General features: G+C 31.2%; 1 protein-coding gene across 1 annotated transcript; it reads left to right on the top strand.

Moving 5' to 3' along the window:
• The first annotated feature begins 11,655 nt into the window (after positions 1 to 11,655).
• On the top strand, positions 11,656 to 14,597 carry LOC135661724 (NAD(P)H-quinone oxidoreductase chain 4, chloroplastic). The gene has a single exon (XM_065176539.1). The coding sequence runs from the start codon at positions 12,479 to 12,481 to the stop codon at positions 13,889 to 13,891; it is 1,413 nt and encodes a 470-aa protein (XP_065032611.1). The 5' UTR covers positions 11,656 to 12,478; the 3' UTR covers positions 13,892 to 14,597.
• Positions 14,598 to 25,000: the final 10,403 nt, after the last annotated feature.

Raw genomic sequence — 25,000 nt, 5'->3', positions numbered from 1 at the left:
GTCGCCTATTGTCACTAAGAAACTGAAAGAAACCTCAGAAAAGGAAGAAAGGGGAGAAAGTGAGGAAGAAAGCGATGTAGAAAGTGAGGAAGAAAGCGATGTAGAAACAACTTCCGAAAGGAAGGAGACTAAACAGGAACAAGAGGGATCCACCGAAAAAGACCCTTCCCTTTATTCGGAAGAAAAGGAGGATCCGGACAAAATAGATGAAACGGAAGAGATCCGAGTGAATGGAAAGGAAAAAACAAAGCATGAATTCCACTTTCACTTTAAAGACACATGCGATAAAGATAGCCCAGTTTACGAAGATTCTTATCTTGATACCTATCAAGATAATTGGGAATTGGGAAGACTTGAAGAAGAGAAAAATGAAAAGACTTTTTTCTGCTTTGACTTTGAAAAACCTATTGTAACTTTTCTTTTCGATTATAAGCGGTGGAATCGTCCATTGCGATATATAAAAAATAATCGATTTGAAAATAGTGTACAAAATGAAATGTCACAATATTTTTTTTATACGTGTTCAAGTGATGGAAAACAAATAATATCTTTTACATATCCGCCTAGTTTATCAACTTTTTCGGAAATGATAGAACGCAAAATGTCTTTGTACATGACAGAAAAATTTTCCCATGAAGACCTATATGATTATTGGGTTTCTACCAATGAGCAAAAAAAATACAACTTGAGCAATGAATTGATAAGTCGAATAAAAACTCTAGAAGAAGAAGAAGAAGAAGAAGAAGAAGAAAGGATATCTCTTGCTCTAGATATACTTGAAAAAAGGACCAGATTATGCAACGATGAGAATGAGCAAGAATACTTGCCAAAAGCGTATGATCCTTTTTTGAGCGGACCGTATCGTGGAACAATAAGAACAATAAAAAAATTCTATTCACATACAATCATGAATGATTTAATTACTTCTACAAATGATTTAATTACTTCTACAAATGATTTAATTACTTCTACAGAAGAAGAAGATGTAGATTCCATAGAAACGTTTTGGATAAATAAGATTCATGGGCTCTTTCCTATTTCTAAAAATTCTCGAGAATTTGAACATGAAAAGAATCCGCTTGATGAGAAATCATCATTTAATTATATTGTTAATTTCTTAACGTCAATCGATGAATCTTCTTTATTTTTATTGGAAGAAGAAAGAAGAATTAATTCAGAAAGTAAAGCAAAATCCTTGAGATTTGTATTCGACATAATTACAACCAATCCAAATGATCAAACAACAACTGAAAAAAAATCCATTGGAATAGAAGAAAAAAAATCCATTGGAATAGAAGAAAAAAAATCCATTGGAATAGAAGAAATCAGTAAAAAGGTTCCTCGATGGTCATACAAATTGACCGATGAATTAGAAGGACTGGATCAAGAAAATGGAGAAGAACAGAAGGAAGATTATGAAATTTGTTCAAGAAAAGCGAAACGGGTGGTGATCTATACTGATAAAAATCTGGATACCGATACTGATAATATTGATCAAGCAGAAGCAGAAGCAGAAGCAGAAGCAGAAGCAGAAGAGGTGGCTTTGATACGTTATTCGCACAACCAGATTTTAATCGGGGTATAATCCAAGGATCCATGCGTGCTCAAAGACGTAAAACAGTTATTTGGGAAATATTTCAAACAAATGTTCATTCCCCGCTTTTTTTGGATCGAATAGACAAAGTCTTTTTTTTTTCTTTTTTTGATAGATATAGATATCGAATAATTAATCTTATTTTTAGGAATTCCGTGGGGGGAAACCCAGAATCCGAAACTTCCGACTTTGAGGAGGAAGAGGAAGAGACAAACACTGGGAAAAAAAAAGACGAGGAGAAAAAAAAAAAAGAGGAAGATGAACGGATAACAATATCAGAAATTTGGGATAGCATTATATTTGCTCAAGCAATAAGAGGTTTGATGCTGATAACCCAATCTTTTTTTAGAAAAAACATTGTATTGCCTTCATTGATAATAGCTAAAAATATTGGACGTATGTTATTATTCCAATTCCCCGAGTGGTATGAGGATTTGAAGGAATGGAATAGAGAAATACATGTTAAATGCACCTATAATGGTGTTCCATTATCAGAAACAGAATTTCCCCAAGATTGGTTAACAGATGGTATTCAGATAAAGATTTTATTTCCTTTTCGTTTAAAACCTTGGCGAAGATCTAAAATACGATCTCATCATGGAGATCCAATGAAAAAAAAAGGAAAAAAAGAAAATTTTTGTTTTTTAACAGTTTGGGGAATGGAAACGGAACTCCCTTTTGGTTCTCCCCGAAAGCAACCTTCTTTTTTTGAACCCATATATAAGGAACTCAAAAAAAAATTAGAAAAGTAAAAAAGAACTCTCTAAAAGTTTCAAAAGAAAAAAAAAGATGGGTCATCAAAATAGTTCTAGTTCTAAAACGAGTTCTAAAACGAGTTCTAAAACGAATAGTTCTAGTTCTAAAACGAATAGTTCTAGTTCTAAAACGAACAGTTCTAGTTCTAAAACGAATAATGAAGAAACTTGAAAAAGTGAACCAAATTTCTTTATTTGAATTGAGGAAGGGAAAAGTACATGAACCAAATGAAAATGCAAAAGATTCAAAAAAAAATAATCAGATTATTCACGAATCGACCATTCAAATTCGATCTATGAATTGGACAAATTATTTACTCATAGAAAAAAAAATGAAAGATCTTGCTGATAAGACAATCACAATAAGGAATCAAATAGAAGGAATCACAAAAGACAAGAAGAAAATAGTTCTAGCCTATCATGATAAAAGACCGGAATTACAAAAACATATTTGGCAGATACTTCAAAGAAAAAATACCCGATTAATACGCAAATCACATTATTTTATGAAATCTTTCATTGAAAAAATATACATAGATATCTTGCAATGTATGGTTACCATTTCTAAGGTTAATGCACAACTTTTAAAAAAACAATTATCAATGAATCCATTTACAACGATGAAAGAAATCAAGAAGGAATTGATGAAACAGATCAAGATACAATGAACTTTATTTCGACTATAAAAAAGTCCTTTTCTAATCCTAATATTAGAAATGATTTAAACACTTATCACGACTTATCTTCCTTGTCCCAAGCATATGTATTTTACAAATTGTCACAAACCCAATTATTTAACAACCATCACCTGAGATCTGTACTTCAATATCACGATCACGGGACCTATCCTTTTATTAAAGACAAGATAAAGTATTATTGTATGACACGAGGAATATTTGATTCCAAATCAAGGTTTGATTCCAAATCAAGGCATAAGAAAATTAATAAGTCTGGAATGAATAAATGGAAAAACTGGTTAAAGGGTCATTATCAATATAATTTTTCTCGGAGCAAATGGTCTCGATTAGTACCGAAAAAATGGCGAAATAGAGTCAATCAACGTTGTACTATTCAAAATAAAGAATCAATGAAATTGTATTCATATAAAAAAGAAAAAGACCGATTAATTCATTACATGAATGAAAATTTTTGTGCAGTGGATTTATCGATGAGTCAAAAAGAAAAATTTAAAAAACACTACAGATATGATCTTTTATCACATGAATATATAAATTATGGGGATAGTAAGGACTCATACACACTGAAACCCGAATCGTTTTATGTATTGCTAAATATGACTATTGATGATTACCTAAAAAAAGGATATTTTATTGATACCCATAAAAATCTGGATAGAAAATATTTGGATTATAGAATTCTTCATTTTTGCCTTAGAAACAATAGTGATATTGAGAACAATAGTGATATTGAGAACAATAGTGATATTGAGAACAATAGTGATATTGAGGACTGGACCGATATGTATATCGGTACCGAAATTTATAAAAATACTAATAAAAATACTAAGACTAAGACTCATCAAAAAAAATTTTTGATTGGATGGGAATGAATCGAAATTATTCTACCATATCAAATCTAGAACCTTGGTTCTTCCCAGAATTTGTGTTACCTTTTGATGCATATAAGATTAAACCGTGGATCATACCAATCAAATTACTTCTTTCTAATATTTATTATGAAAATGATATTAGTCAAAATCAAAATGAAAAAAATATTAGTCAAAATCAAAATGAAAAAAATATTAGTCAAAATCAAATAAAAAAAATATTAGTCAAAATCAAAATAAAAAAAATATTAGTCAAAATCAAAATAAAAAAATATTAGTCAAAATCAAAATAAAAAAATATTAGTCAAAATCAAAATAAAAAAAATATTAGTCAAAATCAAAATAAAAAAAATATTAGTCAAAATCAAAATAAAAAAAATATTAGTCAAAATCAAAACATCAAAGATTCCGTTAAAATAGAATTTCAAATTCCAACCAAGAAAAAGAGGGTCAATCAAATCTTGTATCAGATCCACAAAAACAAAACCAAAGGAATATCTTGAAGAGGATTGCACGAGATCAAACATTAAAAAGGTAAAAAAAAAAAAAAACAATCCAAGAAAAATAAGGAAGGAGAACTAGATTTGTTCCTGAAAAAATATTTTATTTTTCAATTAAGATGGGATGACCCCTTGAATCAAAAAATTATTAATTATTAATAATGTTAGGATATATTGTCTCCTACTTAGATTGATAAATCCAAGGGAAATTGCTATATCCTCGATTCAAAGAGGAGAGATGCATCTGGATGTAATGCTGATTCAGAAAGATCTAGCTCTTACAGAATTAATAAAAAGGGGAATATTAATTATCGAACCAATTCGTCTATCTTTAAGAAGGGATGGAAAATTCATTATATATCAAACCATAAGTATTTCATTGATCGATAAGAGTAAACACCAAATTAATAGAAAATACATAAAGAAAAGATATGTTGATAAGAATAATTTGAAAAAATCCACTGGACGACATGGCAATATATTTGTGAATGGGATCAAGATCATTATAATTTCTTTGTTCCTGAAAATATTCTATCTCCTAGACGTCGTAGAGAATTGAGAATTCTAATTTGTTTCAACTCTCATAATCGGATATTGTGAATAGAAATCCAGTATTTTGCAACGAAAACAACATAGAAACTCTGAACAATTTTTGAATGAGGACAAACGTCTTAATACGGATTTAAATAAATTAATTAAATGCAAATTGTTTTCTTTGGCCCAATTACCGATTAGAAGATTTAGCTTGTATGAATCGCTATTGGTTTGATACCAATAATGGTAGTCGTTTCAGTATGTCAAGGATACGTATGTATCCACGATTCAGAATTATTTAATAGTATATTTCCTATATATCACATGCCGTTTTCAGTAAATAAAAACCGAAAGATGTACGCATATGGTGTGTTACGTTCTGGTACATGATACGTATTTACTTGTGTATCAATTCAATTGAATCTAGAAAGAAATCTACAGAATCTTTTTAGGTGCAAAGAAATCATTCTCTTCGTAATGCAGAATATATTATCCTTTCTTTTCTATCTAAATCAAATGGAAAATTTGATCTAGATAGAAACGGATAAATCTAAATTTTGCGTGTACTAGATTAAAAAAAAATTGACATAATATAATATTATTATTTATTTTTCCTGATCGGTAAAATCATGCATGGAAAAGAAAGAAAAGAAAAGATAAAAAAGTTTTATGGTCAAAAATTCATTCATTTCACTTCTTCCACAAGAAGAAAAAGAAGAAAACAGGGGTTCTGTTGAATTTCAAGTATTAAGTTTCACCATAAGATACGAAGACTTACTTCACATTTGAATTGCACAAAAGAGATTTTTATCACAAAGAGGTCTACAAAAAATTCTGAGAAAACGTCAACGTCTGCTGGCTTATTTGTCAAAGAAAAATAGAGCGCGTTATAAGAAATTAATTGACCAGTTGGATATTCGGGAGCCAAAAAATCGTTATTAAATCGTTTGAATTAGTATAGTAGTTATTAGATTTTTTATTTTGATGAACCTCCTACTTTTTTGAGGAATTCATGAAATAATGAATTAAGGAAGAAAAGATATGACTGTACGGCTACAAAAAAGATTTCATGGATAGTTAATATGGGTCTCTCACCACCCATCAATGCATGGTGTTCTTCGACTGATCGTTACTCTCGATGGTGAAGATGTTATTGACTGTGAACCCATATCTGGGCTATTTACACAGAGGATGGAAAAAATAGCGGAAAACCGAACAATTATACAATATCTGCCTTTGTAACATCGTTGGATTATTAGCTACTATGTTCACAGAGGCAATAACGGTAAATGCACCAGAACACTGGAAATGTTCAAGTACCTAAAAGGGCTAGCTATATCAGAGTAATTATGCTGGAGCTGAGCCGTATAGCTTTATCATTTGTTATGGCTTGGGCCTTTTATGGCGGATATCGGCGCGCAGACTCCCTTTTTCTATATTTTCAGAGAGAGAGAATTGATATATGATTTTTTCGAAGCCGCCACAGGTATGCGAATGATGCATAATATTTCCGCATCGGAGGAGTAGCTGCCGATCTACCTTATGGCTGGATAGATAAATGTTTGGATTTTGCGATTATTTTTAACAGGAATTGTTGAATATCAAAAACTCATTACGCCGAAATCCCATTTTTTGGAGCGAGTCGAAGGAGTGGGCATTATTGGTGGAGAGGAAGCAATAAATTGGGGTTTATCAGGACCGATGTTACGAGCTTCTGGAACACAATGGGATCTTCGTAAAATTGATAATTATGAGTGTTACAATGAATTCGATTGGGAAGTCCAATGGCAAAAAGAAGGAGATTCGTTAGCTCGTTATTTAGTACGAATCGGTGAAATGAGGGAATCTATAAAAATAATTCAACAGGCTCTAGAAGGAATTCCTGGAGGAACCCTATGAGAATTTAGAAGTCCGACGCTTTGATAGAGCAAAAAATTCCGAATGGAATGATTTTGAATATAGATTTATTAGTAAAAAACCTCACCCAATTTTGAATTGTCGAAACAAGAACTTTACGTGAGAGTAGAAGCCCCAAAAGGGGAATTAGGATTTATTTGATAGGAGATAATAGTGTTTTCCTTGGAGATGAAAATTCGTCCACCCGGCTTCATAAATTTGCAAATTCTTCCCTCAGCTAGTTAAAAGAATGAAATTGGCTGATATCATGACGATACTAGGTAGTATAGATATCATTATGGGAGAGGTTGATCGTTGAAATGATAATTGATACGACAGAAGTACAAACTATCAATTCTTTTTCTATATCGGAATCCTTAAAAGAAGTATATGGACTCATATGGATCTTTGTACCCATTTTGACCCTTATATTGGGAATTACAATAGGGGTACTAGTAATTGTGTGGTTAGAAAGAGAAATATCTGCAGCGATACAACAACGTATTGGGCCTGAATATGCCGGCCCCTTGGGAATTCTTCAAGCTCTAGCAGATGGAACTAACTACTTTTTAAAGAAGACCTTCTCCCATCTAGAGGAGATGTTCGTTTGTTTAGTATTGGACCGTCTATAGTGGTCATATCAATTCTACTAAGTTATTTAGTAATTCCTTTTGGGTATCGCCTCATTTAGCCGATCTCAGTATAGGTGTTTTTTTATGGGTCGCCATTTCAAGTATTGCTCCTATTGGGCTTCTTATGTCAGGATACGGATCGAATAATAAATATTCCTTTTCAGGTGGTCTACGAGCTGCTGCTCAATCTATTAGTTATGAAATACCATTAACTCTATGTGTGTTTATCAATATCTCTACGTGTGATTCGTTGAACATGAACTTTATACTTCTTTCCTAGAAGTAAAGGAAAGAAGTTGAATGTAATGTATTGAATAGGTATTTTAGGTATTTTATTTTTTATTCATCATTCGGGTCAATGAGTTAAACCAGATAGTTATATGAGTGAAACAAAACAACTTAGAAGTTTGCAGTAAGAAGATAAAATCTCATTTCATATGTACAAGAATAAAGTTGAAGTAAACATAAGCAGTGTAAACTGTTTACCCCAAGATTAAGATTCTTTCATTAGTCATCATATCTTGGAGCGGGTGTAAAAGATCAACTGTATGGAGTTTTCATTACTGTCTTGTATTTATTACCATGCCGTAGATCAATCAAAAATCAGTGGACGGTTAGGAACACCAAAGTGCACAAAGGATTAGTAATAGAGATAATGTAAGGTATCAAAAAAAGAGATATTTCTACAATTTATAAAACGAATAAAAATAGGGACTTTAAGTTGGTAGAAATGATCAAGCAGTACTTCCCTACGATTCCGATCTAGAGTATGCTCCTATTCACTGATTAAAGAAATGACTATCCAGAACGAATTAATCCCTTATTCTTTTTTTTTCAAAGTACCCTCTTCTGAGATAGAAGAACAGGAACAAAAGAAATGGAATGTAATAATCGAATTAATAAAAAAAAGATATTTATTTATTCTTTTTTCCCATCCATATGGGTGGAATTCCTATCACAATTAATGGACTAATTCCTAATTCTTTAAATTCTTTAGATTTATTGATATAACGAGTATTTTATTGAAGGGCTGAGTTATTACCGAACAAAGAAAAATACATTTTTATTATCATAAGGGATGAGATTAATTCCGAAGCACTTTTTCTTATTCTAGCAAACGGAATTCCATTGGTTTAATTTCGGACTCTCTGATATATCTTTATTCTAGTTATCCCAAAAGAAAAGGGGTGATAATATCGAACTAGTCCTTACATTTATTTGTGGCCATAGAGGAGCCGTATGAAGCTGAGGTCTCATGTACGGTTTTGGAATAGCGATGGAAACAGTAATGTTATTATCGACTATAATTATCTAACAGTTCAAGTACAGTTGATATAGTTGAAGCACAGTCCAAATATGGCTTTTGGGGGTGGAATCTATGGCGTCAGCCCATAGGATTTATAGTTTTCATAATTTCTTCTCTAGCTGAATGTGAGAGATTGCCCTTTGATTTACCAGAAGCAGAGGAGGAATTAGTAGCAGGTTATCAAACCGAATATTCTGGTATCAGATTTGGTTTATTTTATCTTGCTTCTTACCTAAATCTATTAGCTTCTTCGTTATTCGTAACGGTTCTTTACTTAGGTGGGTGGAATTTATCTATTCCGTACATATCCATTCCTGAGCTTTTCGGAATAAAAAAAATAGCTGGAGTCTTTGGAATGACAATTGGTATCTTTATTACATTAGTTAAAGCTTATTTGTTTCTGTTCATTTCTATCACAACAAGATGGACTTTACCTAGGATGAGAATGGACCAGCTATTAAATCTTGGATGGAAATTTCTTTTACCTATTTCTTTGGGTAATCTATTATTGACAACTTCTTCCCAACTTGTTTCACTATAAAATAACAGAATACGATAACGATATTCTAGATTCATAACCTCTTTCAAACAAGAGAAAGAAACATCAATTTATTTATGGATATCTACAATATGTTTCCCATGGTAACTGGGTTCATGAATTATGGTCAACAAACAATACGAGCTGCAAGGTATATTGGTCAAAGTTTCATAATTACCTTATCCCACACAAACCGTTTACCTGTAACTATTCAATATCCTTATGAGAAATCAATTACGTCAGAACGTTTTCGTGGTCGAATTCACTTTGAATTTGATAAATGTATTGCTTGCGAAGTATGTGTTCGTGTATGCCCAATAGATCTACCTGTTGTTGATTGGAGATTGGAAAGAGATATGAAAAAGAAACAATTGCTTAATTATAGTATTGATTTCGGGGTCTGTATATTTTGTGGTAACTGTGTCGAGTATTGTCCAACAAACTGTTTATCAATGACTGAAGAATATGAGCTTTCTACTTATGATCGTCACGAATTGAATTATAATCAAATTGCTTTGAGTCGGTTACCAATGTCAGTAATTGAAGATTACACAATTCAAACAGTTATGAATTCGACTCAAATCAAAATAGATAAAGATAAACCCTTTGATTCAAGAACGATTACCGATTACTAAGATTTTGTTTTGATATAAAAGATCAAAACTTTTTTATTTTGGTTGGTCAGTAACTACAAATAATAATTAGTAACTATAGATTTAATTAGTAACTATAGATTGGTGAGAATCACTCTTTGATTTAAACTTATAATATTTTTATCACGGGAATTTCGAAATATACAATTTCAACTACTTTTTTTATTCTTTTTCTTTTGGATAAAAAGTAAGTAGGATTGGCCCAATAAAATAATTATATCTATATATAAAATTAATATTAAATTAATCCATATTAAGATTTAATTCAATTAGGAACATATCATATACAATAAAAATGGGGTAACCCTTTTCCTTTCCTGGACCATTTAGTAAGGTCATGATTTGACTTATATATTTTTTTTTTTACATATTATACATAATGGATTTACCTGGACCAATACATGATATTCTTGTAGCATTTCTGGGGTCAGTTCTTATATTAGGGGGTCTGGGGGTAGTATTACTTACCAATCCTATTTATTCTGCTTTTTCATTGGGATTGGTTCTTGTTTGTATATCCTTATTCTACATTCCATCGAACTCTTTTTTTGTAGCTGCCGCACAGCTACTTATTTATGTGGGAGCCGTAAATGTCTTAATCATATTTGCGGTAATGTTCATGAATGGTTCAGAATATTCCAATGATTCGTATTTTTGGACCATTGGAGATGGAGTCACTTCACTGGTTTGTACAAGTATTCTTTTTTCACTAATTACTACTATACCAGATACGTCATGGTACGGAATTATTTGGACTACAAGATCAAACCAGATTATAGAACAGGACCTAATAAGTAACGTTCAACAAATTGGGATTCATTTATCGACAGATTTTTATCTTCCCTTTGAACTAATTTCTATAATTCTTTTAGTTTCCTTGATAGGTGCAATTACTATGGCTCGCCAATAATAAATACTTAGAATTTTAAAAGAATTAAAAAGTTTTTAGAATTTTAGAAGTTCTAAATAAATAAAAAATCGAATCGCTTCAATTGTTCATATTGAAATGAATCGAGATTGATAAGGAGTTAGTCAATGATGTTCGAGCATGTACTTTTTTTGAGTGTTTATTTATTTTCTATCGGTCTCTATGGATTGATCACAAGTCGAAACATGGTTAGAGCACTTATGTGTCTTGAGCTTATACTAAATTCGGTTAATATTAATCTTGTAACATTTTCTGATATATTTGATAGTCGCCAATTAAAAGGAAACATTTTCTCAATCTTTATTATAGCTGTTGCAGCTGCTGAAGCAGCTATTGGTCTAGCTATTGTTTCGTCGATTCATCGAAACAGAAAATCAACTCGTATCAATCAATCGAATTTGTTGAATAATTAGTGATAATTATCATGATCATATATTGAATAATCAGTTATAATGATCATATAAATCAAGACACCACACAACATGATAAAGCATAAGAAAATATAAATGAAATTGGAATATTTTTCTATTTCTATTCTTTCACTTTCATATTCCATTAATGAAAAATAATTATATTCTTAATTTAATTGGTATTATAATTTTTTTATTTCGTTTTTTATTTGTTTATTTTATTTAATTTTAATGTATTTAAATTTTAATGTTTTTAATGTATTTTTAATGTATTATATAATAATATAAATGTATTATATAATAATATACTGCATAATATTATAAATATTATAATAAAATAATAAAAATAATATTATTAAATAATAATATGTTAATCATATTACGAAAATAAATTAAATTACTAATTTAGTTTTATTTTTATATATTCATATTTCATATTGAAAATATGAATATTGAAATATTGATTTGAATGATTGATCAATTTGTTTTGTCGGCCAATTTTTATTTACACATGTGACTCGTATGATCATGATTTTTGAAACGGAAATCAAAGTCTCTTGGCTTTTTCTCATGAACAGATTTAGAAATATATTGATTCTTAAAATTTTAATAAACCACTGCTTCGTCTGGTGTCTATAATATAAATACTAATTTTCTACCAGATTGAAAATTTTTGATGTTAAAATCTGGAATTTATAGATCCAATGTCACATTCAGTAAAAATTTATGATACATGTATAGGGTGTACTCAATGTGTACGAGCCTGCCCCACAGACGTATTGGAAATGATACCTTGGGACGGATGTAAAGCTAAGCAAATTGCTTCCGCACCAAGAACCGAGGACTGTGTGGGTTGTAAGAGATGTGAATCCGCCTGCCCCACGGATTTTTTGAGTGTCCGTGTTTATTTATCATATGAAACAACTCGCAGCATGGGTCTAGGTTATTGATACGTTACAAAAAAATCCACTTGAATCAATTGATTCCTCTTTACCGACAAAAGCCCGTACTCGAGAAAATATATTATTCTATTCCGAGCACGGGTTTTTCTGGTCAAACGTATCTTGTCTTTATCACGAGTTATTTTCCTTGGTTAACAATACTTGTTGTTTTGCCGATATCCGTCGGTTCTTCCATTTTCTTTCTTCCTCATAAAGGAAATAAGATGTTTAGGTGGTATGCTATATGTATATGCTCGTTGGAACTCCTTCTAACAACCTATGTTTTCTGTTATCATTTCCAATTGGACGATCCATTAACCCAATTGGAGGAAGATTTAAAATGGATAGATGTTTTTGATTTTCACTGGAGACTGGGAATCGATGGGCTTTCCATAGGACCTATTTTACTGACAGGATTTATCACCACTTTAGCTACCTTAGCGGCTTGGCCAGTTACTCGAAATTCGCGATTGTTCTATTTTCTCATGTTAGCAATGTACAGCGGTCAAATAGGATTATTTTCTTCTAGAGACCTTTTACTTTTTTTCATGCTGTGGGAGTTAGAATTAATTCCTGTTTATTTACTTTTATCCATGTGGGGGGGAAAGAAACGTCTCTACTCGGCCACAAAGTTTATTTTGTACACTGCGGGGGGCTCCATTTTTCTCTTAATAGGAGTTCTAGGTATGGGTTTATATGGCCCTAATGAACCCACATTAGATTTTTCAAAATTAACTAATCAATCATATCCTGTGGCATTGGAAATAATATTATATTTTGGATTCCTTATTGCTTATGCTGTCAAATCGCCGATTATACCCCTACATACGTGGTTACCAGATACCCATGGAGAAGCACATTACAGTACATGTATGCTTCTAGCTGGAATCTTATTAAAAATGGGCGCATATGGACTTATTCGGATCAATATGGAATTATTACCCCACGCTCATTCTATATTTTCTCCCTGGTTGGTAATAGTGGGAACGATTCAAATAATCTATGCAGCTTCAACCTCTCTCGGTCAACGGAATTTAAAAAAAAGAATAGCCTATTCCTCTGTATCTCACATGGGTTTCACAATTATAGGAATTGGTTCTATAACCGGAATGGGACTCAACGGTGCCATTTTACAAATACTCTCTCATGGATTTATTGGTGCTGCGCTTTTTTTCTTGGCAGGAACGAGTTGTGATAGAATACGTCTTGTTTATCTCGACGAAATGGGGGGGGTATCGATCCCAATGCCAAAACTATTTACCATGTTCAGTAGTTTTTCGATGGCTTCTCTTGCATTGCCAGGAATGAGTGGTTTTGTTGCGGAATTATTAGTATTTTTTGGAATAATTACTAGTCCAAAATACCTTTTAATGCCAAAAATGCTAATTACTTTTGTAATGGCAATTGGAATGATATTAACTCCTATTTATTTATTATCTATGTTACGTCAGATGTTCTATGGATACAAGCTATTCAATGTTCCAAACTCTAATTTTGCGGATTCTGGACCACGAGAACTATTTGTTTCAATCTGTATCTTTCTACCCGTAATAGGTATTGGTATTTATCCGGATTTCGTTCTCTCGCTATCAGTTGACAGGGTGCAAGCTATCCTATCTAATTACTTTCATCGATAGTCTTTCATTAATAATACGGAAATATAATTTTTGTCTTTGATTTTAAGATTTTTAAAATCGTTCGCTGTACAATGCAAAAGAATAAAGTGAATTAGAATTGTAATGAGATGCATTTTGAGTTTTTGAGAACCGTTTTGAATAAGGAATGATTCAAACGGTTCTCAAAAACTCGCACAAACAAGAAGCTTTTTATATATATATGGGATGATGTTCTTATGTATTCTTTATGTAGTTTATTCAATTATTTATCTGTGTAGTTTATTCAAGTAGATGTTAATGTGAATGAACCATAACTATGTAGACCTATTCCTAATAGATTGATTCCAAAATAACATACCCAAATTATAAGAAATCCTATAGAAGCCACAAGTGCCGAATTCATACTTTGCAAACTTTGATTTGTTCTACTTCTAATATGTATTCTAGTTCTAGTATGTAAATAAATCGCGAATATGGTCCAAGTAATAAAAGCCCAAGTTTCTTTGGGGTCCCAATTCCAATAAGATCCCCATGCCTCATTAGCCCATACTGCTCCACAAAGAATGCCTATGGTTAAAAAGGTAAATCCTAAACTAATGACACGATAACTCCAATAATCCAAACGTTGAGTCAATTGATATTTATAATAATTTCGAAATGAAAGAAAAGAAGTGTTTTTAAAAACACTTCTTTTTTCATTCAAATATTGAATCTCACCAAAGAAAAATGGTTTAATTAAGAAATTATTACCTTTACAAAAAATATCGATGTTTTTTCGAAATGTAATGACTAGAAGAGCGACTGATAATAGTGATCCGCATAAAAGAGCTGCATAGCTTAATAACATCATACTTACGTGCATCATTAACCACTGAGATTGTAGAGCAGGTACTAATATTGCGGATTGATGCATTTCAGTTAAAAAACCCGACGTGGCAAAGCCTTGTGTAAAAATGGTACTTGGTGCGGTTATTGTGCTTAAATCATTTTTATGGTTCCCCATCTTGGAAATCATATGAATAATGGAGAAACTGCACGAAAGGAAGATTAATGACTCGTATAAATTACTTAACGGAAAATGTCCTGAAGAAATCCAACGAGAAACTAATAATCCTGTTATAGAGAAAAAAGTGGCTATCATCCCTTTTTCCAATGAATCACGCAATCCTACGATTTCGCGGACTAATAAGATCATTAAATGAATCGTAATCACAATTGAAATTATCGAAAAAGAGATATGAGTTAATATATGTTCTAAAGTTGTAAATATCATAAAAAGGGGTCCCATTAGAGAATTTAAATCGAGAATTGAATACATTATAGGATCCATTGTGTCTCTTTTAGAGGATTTATTTTCTAGGATTTCAAGGATGCCGCCACTCGGACTCGAACCGAGATGCTCTAGCACTGCTTCCTAAGAGCAGCGTGTCTACCAATTTCACCATGGCGGCTTACTTGAAATAATAATAGTCAATTCATGTTGAATCGTCGAGAATCAAGGATTCAATATAGTTTAGTAAACATTAGAATCGATAAATCAAAATTCATTTAAATTCCTATTTGAATCTCTATTCAAAAAAAGAATCTTTAGTTGGGATCATTGTAAGTTTAGTTTTAATAATAAAGTAAGTTTAGTTTTAGTAAGTTTAGTTTTAATAATAAACTTTCGCGTACTAGAAACTAAGTTCTTCCAAAACAGTTAGAACTCAATAGTTTTGTTGTCTGTCGAGGTATAGAACTAAGAATTGTTCATTTTCTATTTTTTGATTCGTTTTTTATTTATCCGATTTGATTTCATAGATTCAAACAAAATGAAAAAAAAAATATTTTTTTTTTCAATGAAGAAGATTAAATAACCAGGATTTCATATGTATAACAATTTCATCACTAAATCAAAAGAATTTGAAATTTTCTAACGATTTCGACACCTTAGTATCATTCCTTAGTATCATTAGAGTATTAATACTCTTCATATTATATATAATGGTCTCTTCATTATATATATAATGCATAATGGTAAGATTTACCAAACTAATTAGGTTTTTGTTAGGCATATAAGAAACAAAAGAATTTTCATTTCTATCGTAATCATACTCTACTTTTCACAATAGAAAAATATTTTTCTATTGTGAAAAAAGTAGATAGAAAAAATATTCAGAATTCGATATACATACCTTTATTCTACATACCACATCTACATACTACAACAGCTAGTTCTAACTCATATTGATATTGAGGAGTTCAATACATTAATTAATGTGAATCGTTCATCTTAAAAAATTCGAAGTTCTTCGGGTATGTCAATTCCGATTATTCCAAGACTTTATTATTTGTTTGTTGCACAAAAAAACTTTTTGAACGTCCGGTGGAAACCGATTTCGCTAAGGAAAAAGCCTTTACTGCAGCTAAAAATCCTTTTTTTTTCCAAATATTTTTACGAATACGTTTTTTTGACATAGAAGTACGCTTTTTGGGAACTGCCATTCAAAAAGGGTTACCAGTTTTTATCGTTGTATGTGAAAGACATGTATTGTTTTGTTCAAAATAGATTGTTCCTTTTAGTCATTATCTATACTTATTCCCTGGTAGAATAGTTTTAAAAAAAGCATTTTCGAATATGTTTAAAACCTATTAAAAAATATATTTAAAACCTATTAAAAAATATATTTAAAACCTGTTTGAAAATATATTTTAAACCTATTAAAACATATAATTTTATTAAAACATAATTAGAATCAAGTACTCCTTTTGGTATAACTCTTTTTTCTTATTATACTATATAATATGGCTATAAATTACCAGAATAGAATATTCTACTAAGACTAGACTAGAATAGTAGAATTATTAAAGATTTCATTTTGTTTTCTTATGGAACATACATATCAATATGCATGGATAATACCTTTTCTTCCACTTCCAGTTACTGTGTCAATAGGATTTGGACTTCTACTGATTCCGACAGCAACAAAAAATATTCGTCGTATATGGGCTTTTCCTAGTGTTTTACTGTTAAGTATAGTTATGGGGTTTTCAGCCAATTTATCTATTCAACAAATACATGGAAGTTCTATCTATCAATATCTATGGTCTTGGACCATCAATAATGATTTTTCCTTAGAGTTCGGATATTTGATCGACCCACTTAGTTCTATTATGTCAATACTAATTACTACTGTTGGAATCTTGGTTCTTATTTATAGTGACAATTATATGTCTCATGATCAAGGATATCTGAGATTTTTTGCTTATATGAGTTTTTTCAATGCTTCCATGTTGGGATTAGTTACCAGTTCCAATTTGATACAAATTTATATTTTTTGGGAACTGGTGGGGATGTGTTCCTATTTATTAATAGGATTTTGGTTCACACACGACCGACTGCAGCAAGTGCTTGTCAAAAAGCTTTTGTAACTAACCGTGTAGGGGATTTTGGTTTATTATTAGGAATTTTAGGTTTTTATTGGATAACAGGTAGTTTCGAATTTCGGGATTTGTTCGAAATAACTAATAACTTGATCCATAATAATGGTGTCAGTTCTTTATTTGCTACTTTGTGTGCCTCTTTATTATTCATTGGTGCAGTTGCTAAATCCGCACAATTCCCCCTTCACGTATGGTTACCCGATGCCATGGAAGGACCCACTCCCATCTCGGCTCTTATACACGCTGCTACTATGGTAGCAGCAGGAATTTTTCTTGTAGCTCGACTTCTTCCTATTTTCATAGCTATACCTTACATAATGAATTTCATATCTTTAATAGGTGTAATAACAGTACTACTAGGAGCTACTTTGGCTCTTGCTCAAAGAGATATAAAAAGAAGTTTAGCCTATTCTACAATGTCTCAATTGGGTTATATTATGTTAGCTCTAGGTATAGGTTCTTATCGAGCTGCTTTATTCCATTTGATTACCCATGCCTATTCTAAAGCTTTATTGTTTTTGGGATCCGGATCCATTATTCATTCAATGGAACCTATTGTTGGATATTCGCCAGAAAAAAGTCAGAATATGGCTCTTATGGGTGGTTTAAGAAGATATGTTCCAATTACAAGAACTACTTTTTTATTGGGTACACTTTCTATTTGCGGTATTCCACCTCTTGCTTGTTTTTGGTCCAAAGATGAAATTCTTAATGATAGTTGGTTGTATTCACCAATTTTCGCAATAATAGCTTGTTTCACAGCAGGATTGACTGCATTTTATATGTTTCGGGTGTATTTACTTACCTTTGATGGACATTTGCGCGTTCATTTTCAAGATTACAGTAGCACAAAAAATAGTTCGTCCTATTCAATATCTCTATGGGGAAAGGAGGTAGCCAAAGCAGTCAATAGAAATTTACCTTTATCAACAATGAATAATAGGGTCTTCTTTTTTTCAAAGGATATGTATAAAATTGATAATAATCTAAAAAAATGCATACGATACTTTAATACTTCTTTCGAAAAAAAGTACACTTCTATGTACCCTCGCGAAGTGGACAATACTATGCTATTTCCTCTGCTTATATTGGTATTATTTACTTTGTTTGTTGGATCAATAGGAATTCATTTTGATCAAGGAGTAATAGATTTGGATATATTATCCAAATGGTTAACTCCACTCACAAACCTTTTCCATCCAAATTCGAGTTATTCTGTGGATTGGTATGAATTTTTTACAAATGCAATTTTTTCAGTAAGTATAGCTATTTCCGGACTATTCATAGCATATATCTTATATGGGTCTGCTTATTCGTTTTTCCGGAATTTGAACTTTATCAATGCATTTGTAAAAGGTGGTCCTAAAAGGATTCTCTTGGACCAAATAAAAAATGGGATATACAATTGGTCATATAATCGTGGTTACATAGATATTTTTTATACTAAGGTTTTTACCATGGGTATAAGGGGATTAACCGAACTAACTCAGTTTTTTGATAGATATATAATTGATGGAATTACAAATGGGGTTGGCATTGCAAGTTTTTTTATAGGGGAAGGAATCAAATCCATGGGAGGTGGACGAATCTCTTCTTATCTATTCTTTTATTTATTTTATGCATCAATATCTTTATTCATTTTTTTATTTTTTTTATAAATTTATATTTTATAAATTTATAAATATAAACCAACTTAAAGTCCCTATTTTTATTCGTTTTATAAATTGTAGAAATATCTCTTTTTTTGATACCTTACATTATCTCTATTACTAATCCTTTGTGCACTTTGGTGTTCCTAACCGTCCACTGATTTTTGATTGATCTACGGCATGGTAATAAATACAAGACAGTAATGAAAACTCCATACAGTTGATCTTTTACACCCGCTCCAAGATATGATGACTAATGAAAGAATCTTAATCTTGGGGTAAACAGTTTACACTGCTTATGTTTACTTCAACTTTATTCTTGTACATATGAAATGAGATTTTATCTTCTTACTGCAAACTTCTAAGTTGTTTTGTTTCACTCATATAACTATCTGGTTTAACTCATTGACCCGAATGATGAATAAAAAATAAAATACCTATTCAATACATTACATTCAACTTCTTTCCTTTACTTCTAGGAAAGAAGTATAAAGTTCATGTTCAACGAATCACACGTAGAGATATTGATAACACACATAGAGTTAATGGTATTTCATAACTAATAGATTGAGCAGCAGCTCGTAGACCACCTGAAAAGGAATATTTATTATTCGATCCGTATCCTGACATAAGAAGCCCAATAGGAGCAATACTTGAAATGGCGACCCATAAAAAAACACCTATACTGAGATCGGCTAAAATGAGGCGATACCCAAAAGGAATTACTAAATAACTTAGTAGAATTGATATGACCACTATAGACGGTCCAATACTAAACAAACGAACATCTCCTCTAGATGGGAGAAGGTCTTCTTTAAAAAGTAGTTTAGTTCCATCTGCTAGAGCTTGAAGAATTCCCAAGGGGCCGGCATATTCAGGCCCAATACGTTGTTGTATCGCTGCAGATATTTCTCTTTCTAACCACACAATTACTAGTACCCCTATTGTAATTCCCAATATAAGGGTCAAAATGGGTACAAAGATCCATATGAGTCCATATACTTCTTTTAAGGATTCCGATATAGAAAAAGAATTGATAGTTTGTACTTCTGTCGTATCAATTATCATTTCAACGATCAACCTCTCCCATAATGATATCTATACTACCTAGTATCGTCATGATATCAGCCAATTTCATTCTTTTAACTAGCTGAGGAAGAATTTGCAAATTTATGAAGCCGGGTGGACGAATTTTCCATCTCCAAGGGAAAACACTATTATCTCCTATCAAATAAATTCCTAATTCCCCTTTTGGGGCTTCTACTCTCACGTAAAGTTCTTGTTTCGACAATTCAAAATTGGGTGAAGGTTTTTTACTAATAAATCTATATTCAAAATCATTCCATTCGGAATTTTTTGCTCTATCAAAGCGTCGGACTTCTAAATTCTCATAGGGTCCTCCAGGAATTCCTTCTAGAGCCTGTTGAATTATTTTTATAGATTCCCTCATTTCACCGATTCGTACTAAATAACGAGCTAACGAATCTCCTTCTTTTTGCCATTGGACTTCCCAATCGAATTCATTGTAACACTCATAATTATCAATTTTACGAAGATCCCATTGTGTTCCAGAAGCTCGTAACATCGGTCCTGATAAACCCCAATTTATTGCTTCCTCTCCACCAATAATGCCCACTCCTTCGACTCGCTCCAAAAAAATGGGATTTCGCGTAATGAGTTTTTGATATTCAACAATTCCTGTTAAAAAATAATCGCAAAAATCCAAACATTTATCTATCCAGCCATAAGGTAGATCGGCAGCTACTCCTCCGATGCGGAAATAATTATGCATCATTCGCATACCTGTGGCGGCTTCGAATAAATCATATATCAATTCTCTCTCTCTGAAAATATAGAAAAAGGGAGTCTGCGCGCCGATATCCGCCATAAAAGGCCCAAGCCATAACAAATGAGAAGCTATACGGCTCAGCTCCAGCATAATTACTCTGATATAGCTAGCCCTTTTAGGTACTTGAACATTTTCCAGTTGTTCTGGTGCATTTACCGTTATTGCCTCTGTGAACATAGTAGCTAAATAATCCCAACGTGTTACATAAGGCAGATATTGTATAATTGTTCGGTTTTCCGCTATTTTTTCCATCCCTCTGTGTAAATAGCCCAATATGGGTTCACAGTCAATAACATCTTCACCATCGAGAGTAACGATCAGTCGAAGAACACCATGCATTGATGGGTGGTGAGGACCCATATTAACTATCATGAAATCTTTTTTTGTAGCCGGTACAGTCATATCTTTTCTTCCTTAATTCATTATTTCATGAATTCCTCAAAAAAGTAGGAGGTTCATCAAAATAAAAAATCTAATAACTACTATACTAATTCAAACGATTTAATTAACGATTTTTTGGCTCCCGAATATCCAACTGGTCAATTAATTTCTTATAACGCGCTCTATTTTTCTTTGACAAATAAGCCAGCAGACGTTGACGTTTTCTCAGAATTTTTTGTAGACCTCTTTGTGATAAAAAATCTCTTTTGTGCAATTCCAAATGTGAAGTAAGTCTTCGTATCTTATTGGTGAAACTTAATACTTGAAATTCAACAGAACCCCTGTTTTCTTCTTTTTCTTCTTGTGGAAGAAGTGAAATGAATGAATTTTTGACCATAAAACTTTTTTTATCTTTTTCTTTTCTTTCTTTTCCATGCCATGGATTTTACCGATCAGGAAAAATAAAATAATAATTATTATATTATGTCAATTTTTTTTAATCTAGTACACGCAAAAATTTAGATTTATCCGTTTCTATCTAAATCAAATTTTCCATTTGATTTAGATAGAAAAGAAAAGGATAATATATTTCTGCATTTACGAAAGAGAATGATTTCTTTGCACCTAAAAAGATTCTGTAGATTTCTTTCTAGATTCAATTGAATTGATACACAAGTAAATACGTATCATGTACCAGAACGTAACACACCATATGCGTACATCTTTCGGTTTTTATTTACTGAAAACGGCATGTGATATATAGGAAATATACTATTAAATAATTCTGAATCGTGGATACATACGTATCCTTGACATACTGAAACGACTACCATTATTGGTATCAAACCAATAGCGATTCATACAAGCTAAATCTTCTAATCGGTAATTGGGCCAAAGAAACAATTTGCATTTAATTAATTTATTTAAATCCGTATTAAGACGTTTGTCCTCATTCAAAAATTGTTCAGAGTTTCTTATGTTGTTTCGTTGCAAAATACTGGATTTCTATTCACAATATCCCGATTATGAGAGTTGAAACAAATTAGAATTCTCAATTCTCTACGACGTCTAGGAGATAGAATATTTTCAGGAACAAAGAAATTATAATGATCTTGATCCCCATTCACAAATATATTGCCATGTCGTCCAGTGGATTTTTTCAAATTATTCTTATCAACATATCTTTCTTTATGTATTTTCTATTAATTTGGTGTTTACTCTTATCGATCAATGAAATACTTATGGTTTGATATATAATGAATTTTCCATCCCTTCTTAAAGATAGACGAATTGGTTCGATAATTAATATTCCCCTTTTTATTAATTCTGTAAGAGCTAGATCTTTCTGAATCAGCATTACATCCAGATGCATCTCTCCTCTTTGAATCGAGGATATAGCAATTTCCCTTGGATTTATCAATCTAAGTAGGAGACAATATATCCTAACATTATTAATAATTTTTTGATTCAAGGGGTCATCCCATCTTAATTGAAAAATAAAAATATTTTTTCAGGAACAAATCTAGTTCTCCTTCCTTATTTTTCTTGGATTGTTTTTTTTTTTTTTTTACCTTTTTTAATGTTTGATCTCGTGCAATCCTCTTCAAGATATTCCTTTTGGTTTTGTTTTTGTGGATCTGATACAAGATTTGATTGACCCTCTTTTTCTTGGTTGGAATTTTGAAATTCTATTTTAACGGAATCTTTGATGTTTTGATTTTGACTAATATTTTTTTTATTTTGATTTTGACTAATATTTTTTTTATTTTGATTTTGACTAATATTTTTTTTATTTTGATTTTGACTAATATTTTTTTATTTTGATTTTGACTAATATTTTTTTTATTTTGATTTTGACTAATATTTTTTTTATTTTGATTTTGACTAATATTTTTTTTATTTTGATTTTGACTAATATTTTTTTCATTTTGATTTTGACTAATATTTTTTTCATTTTGATTTTGACTAATATCATTTTCATAATAAATATTAGAAAGAAGTAATTTGATTGGTATGATCCACGGTTTAATCTTATATGCATCAAAAGGTAACACAAATTCTGGGAAGAACCAAGGTTCTAGATTTGATATGGTAGAATAATTTCGATTCATTCCCATCCAATCAAAAATTTTTTTTTGATGAGTCTTAGTCTTAGTATTTTTATTAGTATTTTTATAAATTTCGGTACCGATATACATATCGGTCCAGTCCTCAATATCACTATTGTTCTCAATATCACTATTGTTCTCAATATCACTATTGTTCTCAATATCACTATTGTTTCTAAGGCAAAAATGAAGAATTCTATAATCCAAATATTTTCTATCCAGATTTTTATGGGTATCAATAAAATATCCTTTTTTTAGGTAATCATCAATAGTCATATTTAGCAATACATAAAACGATTCGGGTTTCAGTGTGTATGAGTCCTTACTATCCCCATAATTTATATATTCATGTGATAAAAGATCATATCTGTAGTGTTTTTTAAATTTTTCTTTTTGACTCATCGATAAATCCACTGCACAAAAATTTTCATTCATGTAATGAATTAATCGGTCTTTTTCTTTTTTATATGAATACAATTTCATTGATTCTTTATTTTGAATAGTACAACGTTGATTGACTCTATTTCGCCATTTTTTCGGTACTAATCGAGACCATTTGCTCCGAGAAAAATTATATTGATAATGACCCTTTAACCAGTTTTTCCATTTATTCATTCCAGACTTATTAATTTTCTTATGCCTTGATTTGGAATCAAACCTTGATTTGGAATCAAATATTCCTCGTGTCATACAATAATACTTTATCTTGTCTTTAATAAAAGGATAGGTCCCGTGATCGTGATATGAAGTACAGATCTCAGGTGATGGTTGTTAAATAATTGGGTTTGTGACAATTTGTAAAATACATATGCTTGGGACAAGGAAGATAAGTCGTGATAAGTGTTTAAATCATTTCTAATATTAGGATTAGAAAAGGACTTTTTTATAGTCGAAATAAAGTTCATTGTATCTTGATCTGTTTCATCAATTCCTTCTTGATTTCTTTCATCGTTGTAAATGGATTCATTGATAATTGTTTTTTTTAAAAGTTGTGCATTAACCTTAGAAATGGTAACCATACATTGCAAGATATCTATGTATATTTTTTCAATGAAAGATTTCATAAAATAATGTGATTTGCGTATTAATCGGGTATTTTTTCTTTGAAGTATCTGCCAAATATGTTTTTGTAATTCCGGTCTTTTATCATGATAGGCTAGAACTATTTTCTTCTTGTCTTTTGTGATTCCTTCTATTTGATTCCTTATTGTGATTGTCTTATCAGCAAGATCTTTCATTTTTTTTTCTATGAGTAAATAATTTGTCCAATTCATAGATCGAATTTGAATGGTCGATTCGTGAATAATCTGATTATTTTTTTTTGAATCTTTTGCATTTTCATTTGGTTCATGTACTTTTCCCTTCCTCAATTCAAATAAGAAATTTGGTTCACTTTTTCAAGTTTCTTCATTATTCGTTTTAGAACTAGAACTGTTCGTTTTAGAACTAGAACTATTCGTTTAGAACTAGAACTATTCGTTTTAGAACTCGTTTTAGAACTCGTTTTAGAACTAGAACTATTTTGATGACCCATCTTTTTTTTTCTTTTGAAACTTTTAGAGAGTTCTTTTTTACTTTCTAATTTTTTTTTTGAGTTCCTTATATATGGGTTCAAAAAAAGAAGGTTGCTTTCGGGGAGAACCAAAAGGGAGTTCCGTTTCCATTCCCCAAACTGTTAAAAAACAAAAATTTTCTTTTTTTCCTTTTTTTTTCATTGGAT

Source organism: Musa acuminata, unplaced genomic scaffold (assembly GCF_036884655.1).
Source record: "Musa acuminata AAA Group cultivar baxijiao unplaced genomic scaffold, Cavendish_Baxijiao_AAA HiC_scaffold_567, whole genome shotgun sequence".
NCBI classification, from domain to species: domain Eukaryota; kingdom Viridiplantae; phylum Streptophyta; class Magnoliopsida; order Zingiberales; family Musaceae; genus Musa; species Musa acuminata.
This window is presented reverse-complemented; position numbering and strand designations above follow the sequence as displayed.

What these genes read in the sequence shown, in the direction of transcription:
- LOC135661724 (XM_065176539.1), top strand. Translation starts at nt 12,479, where the DNA reads ATGTTTAGGTGGTATGCTATATGTATATGCTCGTTGGAACTCCTTCTA.